The sequence below is a fragment of the Pseudocercospora fijiensis genome, assembly GCF_000340215.1.
Source record: "Pseudocercospora fijiensis CIRAD86 unplaced genomic scaffold MYCFIscaffold_5, whole genome shotgun sequence".
Lineage (NCBI taxonomy): Eukaryota > Fungi > Ascomycota > Dothideomycetes > Mycosphaerellales > Mycosphaerellaceae > Pseudocercospora > Pseudocercospora fijiensis.
This window is the reverse complement of record NW_006921536.1, coordinates 592790-602925: the sequence shown is the minus strand read 5'-3', so window position 1 is coordinate 602925 and position 10136 is coordinate 592790. Positions and strand designations below refer to the sequence as shown.

General features: G+C 47.6%; 4 protein-coding genes across 4 annotated transcripts in view; 2 read left to right on the top strand and 2 right to left on the bottom strand.

The window, feature by feature from the left end:
* MYCFIDRAFT_154374 (uncharacterized protein) overlaps nt 1-2272 on the top strand; it is a gene marked incomplete at its 5' end in the record, with an annotated part of 2926 nt that extends 654 nt beyond the window's left edge. The window contains one exon of the mRNA XM_007929083.1: nt 11-2272. Coding sequence (XP_007927274.1) covers nt 11-1134 — 1124 coding nt within the window. The 3' untranslated portion in view covers nt 1135-2272. The remainder of the gene's footprint in view (nt 1-10) is intronic.
* Nucleotides 1080-2273, bottom strand: MYCFIDRAFT_211435 (uncharacterized protein). The gene is given in 2 exon segments (XM_007929082.1): nt 1080-1369; nt 1381-2273. 1 exon segment carries the CDS (start codon nt 2252-2254, stop codon nt 1541-1543), a length of 714 nt encoding a protein of 237 aa, XP_007927273.1. The 5' UTR covers nt 2255-2273; the 3' UTR covers nt 1080-1369; nt 1381-1540.
* Nucleotides 2274-7152: 4879 nt separating this feature from the next.
* On the top strand, nt 7153-8379 carry MYCFIDRAFT_188664 (uncharacterized protein; the record flags this gene model as incomplete). The annotated part of the gene is made up of 5 exons (XM_007929081.1): nt 7153-7223; nt 7275-7578; nt 7633-8042; nt 8094-8249; nt 8301-8379. The coding sequence occupies 5 exons, from the start codon at nt 7153-7155 to the stop codon at nt 8377-8379; spliced, it is 1020 nt and encodes a 339-aa protein (XP_007927272.1).
* A 16-nt stretch (nt 8380-8395) lies between these two features.
* Nucleotides 8396-9554, bottom strand: MYCFIDRAFT_211434 (uncharacterized protein). Its single transcript, XM_007929080.1, has one exon. The coding sequence runs from the start codon at nt 9542-9544 to the stop codon at nt 8420-8422; it is 1125 nt and encodes a 374-aa protein (XP_007927271.1). The 5' UTR covers nt 9545-9554; the 3' UTR covers nt 8396-8419.
* Between the last annotated feature and the right edge of the window lie 582 nt (nt 9555-10136).

Sequence of the window (10136 nt, the reverse complement as noted above, 5' to 3'; positions counted from 1 at the left end):
TTGGGTGCAGTTTCTGGTATCGTGGGAATCACAGCTCTTTTCACCGTGGTAAATTTGATCGCGTGTCGAAGAGATAAGTTCTTGCCGATGTTCAATAATGCTGTGGGTGTTGGGTTTGTGGGCTTGTTCTTCGTCTTCGCACTTGCGCTGCTGATATCCGTCGGGATCAAGAGGAACATGGCGTATCAGTCTGCGGGGTTCGTGTTCGGAGACTGGATAAATCAGACAGGGTGGAGTAATGGTGTGGTCTGGTTCCTGGGACTCTTGCAATCTGCGTATGGGCTTACGGCTTTCGATTCGGTGATTCACTTGGTAGAGGAGATTCCAGCTCCGAGGAAGAATGCCCCTAGGGTCATCTGGCTTGCAGTCCTTTTGGGAGCAATCACTGGATTCATCTTCATGGTCGTCTGCCTCTTCTGCATTCAGGATCTGGCGACAGTCGAAGACGGGCCCACGGGATTGCCATTCATTGAGTTGGTGCAACAAACTGTTGGCTTGGAGGGTGGCGCTACTCTCATTGCCCTATTCATTTTCAATGGGCTCGGCCAGGGCGTCAGCATCGCAACTACTGGAAGTAGATTGACCTGGGGTTTTGCGAGAGACGGCGGCATTCCTTGGAGCCAGTACTTTGCAGCAGTCAATCCTACATGGAAGGTTCCGGCGAGAGCGCTGTGGCTGCAAGGATTTATCATCGCATTGATCGGTGTTCTCTACCTCTTCGCCAACACTGTCCTAGAGGCCGTCTTGAGCGTGAGCACGATTGCTCTGACGATTTCTTACGGGATGCCCATTGGGTGTCTGCTAATTGTCGGTCGCGACAAGCTGCCTCCAGGTGGCCAGTTCAGTCTCGGCAAGTATGGTCCTTTGTGCAACTGGATTTCCGTCGTCTACTGCAGCGTCACCACGGTGTTCTTCTTCTTCCCGGGCACACCAAACCCAACACCTAGTGACATGAACTTCGCTATTGCTGTCTTCGGAGTCATGCTGGTCATCGCTCTTGGATTTTGGTTTATAACCGGAAAGGGCACATATTTGAAGACAGACGACTCGGCAATGAGAATAGAGCTCGCAAGGAGGCTCGAAGGTGACGGGCCTGAAGTCCCAGTGGCAGTACCGACGAAGCCTATAAAATAGCTTTCACTTACAAATGCGATTAAAGTTTCCATGAACCCCTGGGTCGTGCCCTTGCATGAATCGACCCTTCACCTGAAGCTCACCTGGTCAGGAAGACATCTGGTGAGTTCGTCCCACTCGTTGCTGTAGATATGAGGTAAGGCCATCTCATTCGTTCCTGAGTTTCCAGCAGGATACACCGGATGAAGACTTGTTACAGATTCATGCTTGCGCAGTGCTTCTAGGAACACCTCTTGGTGCTCGGAGTATGGCCGGGAAACATGCGTTGTGATGTTTCTAAAGACAATGTTGTGACTGCTGTGTGGTGTATGCGAGTGCAAAGCAAGCAAAGTAGAATACTCTCACTCCTCTCCGCAGCATGTGCCTTGCTCTTGAGTAGTCACTGTTTGGAAGATGATATCGTACTTCAAATCTTGCTCGGCCTTGGTTCGAGGAAGAGCGCTTCGCCAGTCGCACACACAACAATTTCACCATCGTCGTCTTCACCATTGCCAGTACATTGCTTAAGCTCGCCAGCAAGCCATTCTTTCCTACCCTCTTTCTTCACCCGTCTTGTTGTCACCATGATGGCTCCAGGTGTGCGGACTGGAAGAAGATAGGTGATTTTCAGCTCTCTCGTGAAGGCGGTAACATCATGCGGCGGTAACTCTCCAAATGCTTTTCCACGCTTTACAGCGGCTATGTGTGTTCTTTCAATGTTGATAGACTGGCATATCCCCATGCATTCGTCCAATATCGTTGCTGTGATACCGCCGTGTATCATGTCCGTATGCCCATTCATGCCATTTCCAACAGTCAAAACAGTTGTGACTTCTGGTACAGGATCATCATCGTTCTCCGGCTTCTTATAGAAGCTTATCGTGCTTCGTATAGTTCTCGGAGTCTTGAGGATCTCTGCCCATAATGAATCTTCTCCATCCGGTTTCGGCATTCGCCCATTCGATACCCGACACACGATGCCAGGTTGATTGATCTTACGAGCGATCCAAGGTATTCGCATGAAGGTTGCTTTCGTGTCTGCAGGAGCCATGTCGTCGTTCGCGGCGGTGGGATCGGTTTCCGCAGAGCCAAACGGCATGCGAGGGGAGTAAGGGTTGGTGTATTTGTATGGCAGCCCCATAGCTTACGATTTCATGAGGCAAGAAAGACGGCGGGGAGCACTGCACCTCGTATAGGATGCATTGGAGACCAGCTCTTGCATGCCAAAAGATTGGAAGCGACGCGGAGGGCATGCTGAAAGCTGCCAGGAAGCCGCTTTTCTTTCCGAGGCAAACTCCAACCGAAAATTGCCACCATCGCACTTCCTTCTACAGACGGCAATAGCATCAGAATCTCGCAGCTAGTCGTACACTCATAATGAGCGACTCCTGTATACCACCTACATCTACCTACCGCCCATCGCACGAGAGCATCTGGCCAAAGGTGAAGAGGATTCCATACCACAAGCTCCTTCTCGGCAGTACTCGTGTGATGAGTAACTTCTTGCATTAGGGAGGCCCATACATACCAGAGGCTCAATGCGGGGTTTCTCATACTTCTCACCGCCATTCCTACCTAATTCTTCGTGTTTGACCTTCTACGACTCGCACTATACTCGCTATCGACTCGCAGAATGCCTCTACGTATCGATTTATCGCTATAGAAGGCTTAGATAATATCTCAAGTCTACGGCGGCACTACACGAGAAGCAATCGTACAGCACCTTATATAAGAGACCGGTTATTAGATATCTCTCAATACACTTAAACGAAGGCTTAAAGAGTAGAACATTGATTATAGCCACTCTACTTACTATTACCGAGTCAACGATATTAAGGCACTAAAGATCCGGGTCGTATACACCTTCTACGTTCTACGGTTGACTAATAAAGAGGCGGTTCGAGTACTATAGGCGGATAGGTTTGAGATTAGCCAGCGGAGGTATTAACGGATACGTTAAGAGCTTAGATTAAAGAAGGCATTATTAATAGATAGATAGACAGAAGCGGAAGAATAGATAGCAGAGGTCTTATAGGAAGAGCTCGAGAAGTCTATAGTAGAGTCCTTTAGCTAACGGCACCTATATACCTATATCAGGTCCAAATACAACATTATTAGTAGAGATCGGCTATATCGTATAGCTTCCTTACTAAATCCTAAAGGGTTGCGAGTCCGCCGCGAGCGGGCGCGAGAGCACTATAGAGCGATTATTACACCCGGCCCTAGTTACGCAATATTAATAGATGCTTACTATAAATTCGAGCATTGGGGGATATAGATCTACGCAGCGATTGATATTCACTCGCGTTACATTGTCTAGATCTATATAGGCATCACTAGCCGGACAGCTGTCTCTATACTAGCTTAATACCTTACAACGATCCGGAATAGTAGTGTAATGCTACAGATTATTCGATTAGACCGTAGGGCAGAGACGATTCTAGCCGCGGATGCTTACTATAAGACTCGCCTTGCGACTCGTAGTGACCCGGAACAACCGCTAGCCTTCGAGGACTGCTTCAAATACGGTACGAGTAAGATAAACTAGCGGATTAAGGCATAGTAGCGTTAGCAAGCACCTGCACTAAATAGCTAGAGGGGCTATTTCTACGAGTTACTACGCGAGTCACTACACGATGCTAAACTGCTAGCGGATCGGATTGCCTTCCTTACAATCTATATACCAATTATGCGTTATAAAGTCCTCGAATTTGTTTACCTCTAGAATAGCCATCGTATCCGGAAGCAGGCTAATCGACTACACGTTGTGCTAGGTATTCCGCATATTCTACACTATTATCTAGAGCTTAGCGGGCATTCTTATCAAGGTATTCCTATACCTAACGGCGCACTTAATGATATAGAGCAAGACCTTCAAGGATTCGGTATATATTAGATTCTATAGTACAGACTCGCTACAGACTCGCTAATAGACTCGCTAATTCCTAGATCTTGAAGCCTACCTGCCCGAGGCTACGCTTTCTTAGTGTAAGATAGTATTATGGATTCATAGCTTCTCGTATCCAGTAAGTAGTAGCGAGAATAGCGATAATGTAGAGCGCCTTTACCGCTCTGCCTACTTGCTTCTTCGAGGGCTAGCTAGGGAGTATATAGCTATAGGGTTAGAGCCGGAACTAATAGAGTTGGATAAGCTATTAGCAGTACGTAGTTAGTCAGCGGCGGCTCGGAATTAGGAAGCTAGGTTAATTGAGTTTGCAAATAATGTATACTAATCTCCGATCTACGAGCCGGCCGCGAGTATATAGCGAGTCGCTTTTTCTAGTTCGATTTTATCTATAACCTTCTCAAACCTCTGCTATTTCTACCTCTATTTATCTAATAATGCCTACTAATTGGGGCACCTATTGCACTAAATCAGGCGTCGACTATGCAAAGATGTATAGTAAATACCGATACTGTTTACAATGCGGCCTTCTTAATCCCGATCCACTAAGCGAGCAATTTGTTCGCGAGCAATTAGTGGCCGCCGCTGCGAGTAGCTCCGCGAGTACGGTACGAGGCTTCAATACGTTCCCCTCTATACCTGAGGCGGCTAATGCTGCACGCAATGCTGCTAGTCAGTTTCATAAGCTAATAACTCGAATACTAAATGCTGGATCTCGGAGCCTCTCGCAACGTCTACTAACACCTGCTTTAGCTTCAGCTTTAGCTTTATTAGACCTTAAAGCACAGGCATACCATTGCCGCTATTTGATCTATACTCAGCATATAGAAGTTAAGCTTACGAGTACAACTGAGATATAGTTCTATAGTGAACCTAACCTATATACTACTATTACGGATGCCTAGTCTAACTAAGAATTCCTCGAAGCCGAGATAACGTTTACAGACTAGATTGTCGACCGGATTGACGCCTGCGAGCTACTAGATAGTAGTATCGATCGGACCTAGGACTATTATAACTACTTCCTCTATATAGACTTCAATAAAGCAACTAATCAACTAGAGAAGCTAGCAAGTAAGGCGCTTCGATCACTCAGATAGGCTTTAATAGTCTATAAACTAGCAACAAAGTTATTATTAGTCTACGAGATTAAGCTCTATATCTAGACTAAGTAGGAGAAGCAGCAATAACAAAAGCGGAAACATCGGTTAAGTACTGTTACTACGAGTACTAGTGCGAGTAATATAGCGAGTTAGCAAAAGGTAGTTAACAGCATTAAGATTAAGAAAGAAAAGCTATAGACTAAGAAGGTTATCGATACGAATTAGCCGCCTAAGATAATTGACTTAAGCGGCGATGCTACCGCGAGTGCACCGCGAGGCACGCCTACTCCGAAAGGGTCGCGCGAATCGAAGGATTAGCAACCTACTAATAGACAGGCTGCTAATGGCGGTAGACAGGCTAATGGCGGTAGACAGGCTAATAGCGGTAGACAGGCTAATAGCGGTAGACAGGCTAATAGCGGTAGACAGGCTAATAGCGGCGAAGAGGCTAATAGCGGCGGAGAGGCTAAGAAGATAAAGCGCAGTTAACGACTAAAGAAGAAGAGATAGAATAGCAGACTCGTAGTAGACTCGCTGTAGACTCGCTCCTTAAACATTATCTACTAGTGGCTCGCGATCGCTATTTAGCTATAGCTCCTTCTATATCGTATACACATCCTTAGACTTAATAATAGCCTCATTCTTAAGCTATTTGAACTACGAGAGGCAATATCCTTCTAACTTATCGAACCTAGCTTCTAATGCCTTAATCTTTGCCTCTAGTTTAGTATTCTTTGCCTCTGCGGCCTCGACTCGCGCCTGCATCGCGGCTAGCTCGCTGTTTCTATCGTCTTCTTCAACCTCTTCTATACTAGCCGTACAGCTAGACTTGCCCTTACACTTACAATAAGCGTAGACACGCTCGCCCTTAGCATTAAGTATACGACACTTAAAGTTATTAGAGCGTATACAGTAGTAGCATAGCGCTAGTGCAAGCTTGCTAGAGTCCGTTTCTATAATAATTCTAGTAGCCTTATATTTCCGCAGTCTGTTTAATGCCGCCTTCTTCTTATCCGGTATCGCTGTCTAATCGAGTAGCTCTTACTATGTCTGCGCGCTGCAGTACTAGAAATCGTAGGTGTTTGTAGTCGTAGGGCGTCGAAGTCTAGAGCGAGTTAGTAGCGAGTCTATAGCGATGCGCCTCGCGACTTACGATGAATATTCTCCTCCTCCTACTAGTGAGTGCGCTGCTGAAGCTGAAGCTAAAGCTAAAGCTAAAGCTAAAGCTAATGCTGAAGCTAATGCTGCTGAAGCTGCGCTAAGAATGAGGTCGCGCGGAATACCAGTCATAGCGGCTGCTGCTGTCGCTGTCGCTGTCGGTGTCGGTGTCGGTGTCGGTGTCGATAGAAGAAGAACATTGCGAGGCAAGGCGCGGAAGTGTAGCGAGTCTGAGTGAGGTTTGTCGCGATAATAGGTATAGTGAGGTTGGTGAGGAAGGTGTAAGAAGAATAGGAAGCGACAATAGGCTCAAGTGAAGCCATTGAGCCTCTGGTATGTATGGAGCTCCGTCTTGCATCAGCTTTTGCCTGGGCACGGGAAAGTCTTATGGACTGTCATGGACCATAGAAATACGACTTTCTAGCAGCCCACGCAGTTCTGCCCAATCTGAACACCAAGATGCACACCCGCCCGCTCAGGACACGCCGATGCAAGCACTGCATGCGGCACAGAAAACACCCCAGCGTGCAGCTCCAAGCTCATCCTTCCAAACGCGACACATCTGCCAGCCTCATCTCCTTGTCCTTAACCCCTGTTCTTCATATGTGTAACATCGTATATCTAAAATCAGCTTCTTCATACTGCCGTTATGTCATCCTCCAATCCTCCGTCAGCTTCTGGTACACAAGGCGGCAGTGGAGCTGATGCAGGTACCGATGCGGCATTTGCAGGTAATGCCGGGCATAGACGAGAGCCTTCTTTTTCTCAGGCTACGGCGGTGGATATTCGGAGCTTTGAACATCTAGAGGTAGATGCAACGTTTACTCCATCCAAAGCTCACATTGAGCAGAAGTCAGATCGGCTAGTGTTGAAATGTCGAAGCTGAGCCAGTTCTATCATAAACAGGACGACACGGACTCTACGCTTGGCGACGAGCTGGAATCGTGAGAGCAATCAACTTCTTCGCAATTGCAACCTACTGACGATTCATTCAGAGTCACAACGTCGATCAACTCCACCGTCACCGATTACAAGTACGAATACGGACGTCGATACAATGCTTTCTCCGAAGACAGATATCCTCTCCCAAACGACGACGATGAGATTAAACGACTCGAGCTCCAGCACAAGATTTGGAGGATCTTCCTCAGCGACAGAGCAGGTCTTGCACCGATCAGTAGTGTAGATGCCCGCAACGCGTTAGACATTGGCTGTGGTACGGGCGCCTGGGCCATAGATTTCGCGGAGTCGCATCCAGAATGCCATGTAATCGGCACTGACCTTTCACCCATTCAGCCGGCGAGTCTTGAATGTGAATTTTTATATCTCTGCAAAATCTAATTTGTTGTACAGACTCTCGTACCACCCAACGTCGAATTCCTCATCGATGATGTGACATCAGACTGGCTTTACCCAACCAAGTTTGACTACATCCACTCTCGCAGCCTTCAAGTCGGAATCAAAGACTGGAACAAACTCCTGACGGAAGTCTGGAATCATCTTGAGCCTGGAGGTTGGGTCGAGTTTCAGGAATACCACTGGCCATTCAAATCCGACGATGGGACGATCGAAAAGTTCGGTCCCAACTTCAAGCTCTGGAATGATGGCATCACGGCGGCGAGCGAGAAGGCGGGTACAAAGCTTGATGCGATTCTGAGAGCGCCGGATTTGATGAAAGACATGGGATTCGTGGACGTGCAGTATCTGGGTAGTAAGTGGCCAGTAGGCAATTGGGTGAAGGGAAAGAAGAAGAAGAAGATAGGGTGAGCAGTACCTACGTATTATACTGCTTGTGCTAACGTGTGATCCTGCAGCACGTTATTCCAGCAGGATATGATTGATGCGCTGGAAGGCGTCAGTATGAGAATGTTCACGAAGCTGCTGGGCTGGAAATCGGAGGATGTCTTCAAGCTCATTGATGATATCAAAGGGGAGCTGAAGGAGGGCAAGATGCATGTCTATCTGCCAATGTCAGTCGATTGCAACCAGAGTCTGCGACATAATGCTGACATAATTCACAGGGACTTTGTGTGGGCGCAGAAGCCATTTGAAGCAGACGAGGGTAGAGCAGATGCGATGGAAATGGACAACACCGGCTGAAGAAGCGCGATGACAGCGTCAGACAGAATGTGCATCAGGCTCATGCGAGTCCGATTGCCCTTCGCACCTTTTCCATAGTCTGCAATGCACTAGCGCGAGCCTTCTCTGCGCCGTTCTGAGCAACCTCCTCAAGCAGCTTTTCATCTTCGATGATCACAGCATATCTCTCCCTCACAGGCGCGACCAGCTTATCTACAGCATCAGCAGTACGTTCCTTCAAGACCTTCAAATGCATTCCTTCCATCTCTCTCGCAAGATCCTGCGGCGAACCACCAGCCTCACTTCCCATCGAATAGAACATGATATCAATCAAATTCGCAACCCCAGGTCTGTTCTCGGGATCATACGAAATTCCCTCCACAGAATCCGTCACCGCAGATTTAACCTTCGCTCGAATCGTCTCCCCAGAATCCGTCAGCAAAATCCTCGACTTCGAATTCTGATCCGACTTGGACATCTTAGACGTAGCTTTCGCCAACGACATGACTCTCCTCGCCGGACTGATAATCGTCTCCGGCGGTGTCAAAATCCCAGCTCCATACACATGATTAAACCCACTCGCCACCTCTCTCGCAAATTCCAAATGCTGCGCCTGATCATGTCCGACAGGTACATGTGTCGTTTGATGAACCAACACATCTGCAGCTTGCAAAACCGGGTAGGAGAATAATCCCAATTTCAATCTCTCATTTCCGTCTTTATCGTTGGAAATTTTCTCTTTCCATTGCGTCATCCTCCCTAAATACCCCGTCGAAGCCTGGCAGGATAGAATCCACATCAATTCTGCGTGCGCGGAAACGTCGGATTGATGGAAAATTATGCTTCGGGATGGGTCGAGACCTATGGCGAGCAGGATTGCGAGGGATTCTTTTCTCCATTTTCGAAGTTGGGAGGGGTTTTGACGGATTGTTATGGCGTGGAGATCGACGAGGGAGTATATTAGTTTTGTGAATGGAGGGGAAGTATTTTGGAGTTGGACCCATTGGTGCAGTGCACCTAGGTAGTTTCCTAAGTGAGGGACTCCGGTCGGTTGGATTCCCGAGAAGATGACTTTTTGAGGTTCTTTTTTGGTGCTGAGAAAGCGCTTGCTGGAGTCTTCATGTTTGGTTTTGAAGCATTTTGGTATGCTGCTACCGCGTCCTGGATGGCGGACGCGAGGCAGCATTCAGTCTGATGGTGGTGTGCATGAAGAGTGATGGATGTGGTGAGCTGGAATGGAAGCGAGCTGTGCTGGCCTCAGGTGTCAGTCCGGCTTTACCCGAACACTCGTGTGTGGCCTTAGGTGTCAGTTCGGCTTTACCCGCGACCCCGTGTAGCTGGATCGGAATCTTATCCGGCAGCACTCTACACTAGGGACCTTCAGAAGCCACCAATTTGCAGGGGTCTCTCGAGGTCGGCGAACAAGGTGGATACGAGGGTTACTGCCGCATCCTTCGAAGGCTAGTTTTCTACCCCTACGAGTTATTAACTCGTAGGCCTAGACCGTGCTTTTAAACGGAGTCGTTTAAAAGTATATAATACGCTATATTTACAACTCGTATAGGTAGTAATCCTACCTTAACTAGAAGTAGAAGGAGGTAGAAGGGGGCTTAAACCCTATCCGGCTTAGCTTATTAAATTAGCTTCTTAGCACTACCGAATAAGCTATATACTATAACCGGCGATAGTAAGGTAGAAAGTAGCTATTAGGTCTTCGAGATAGTACGAGAGGGTACTAGCTTATATATATAAAGGTCTAGGTATATAGCCGTTAGTAT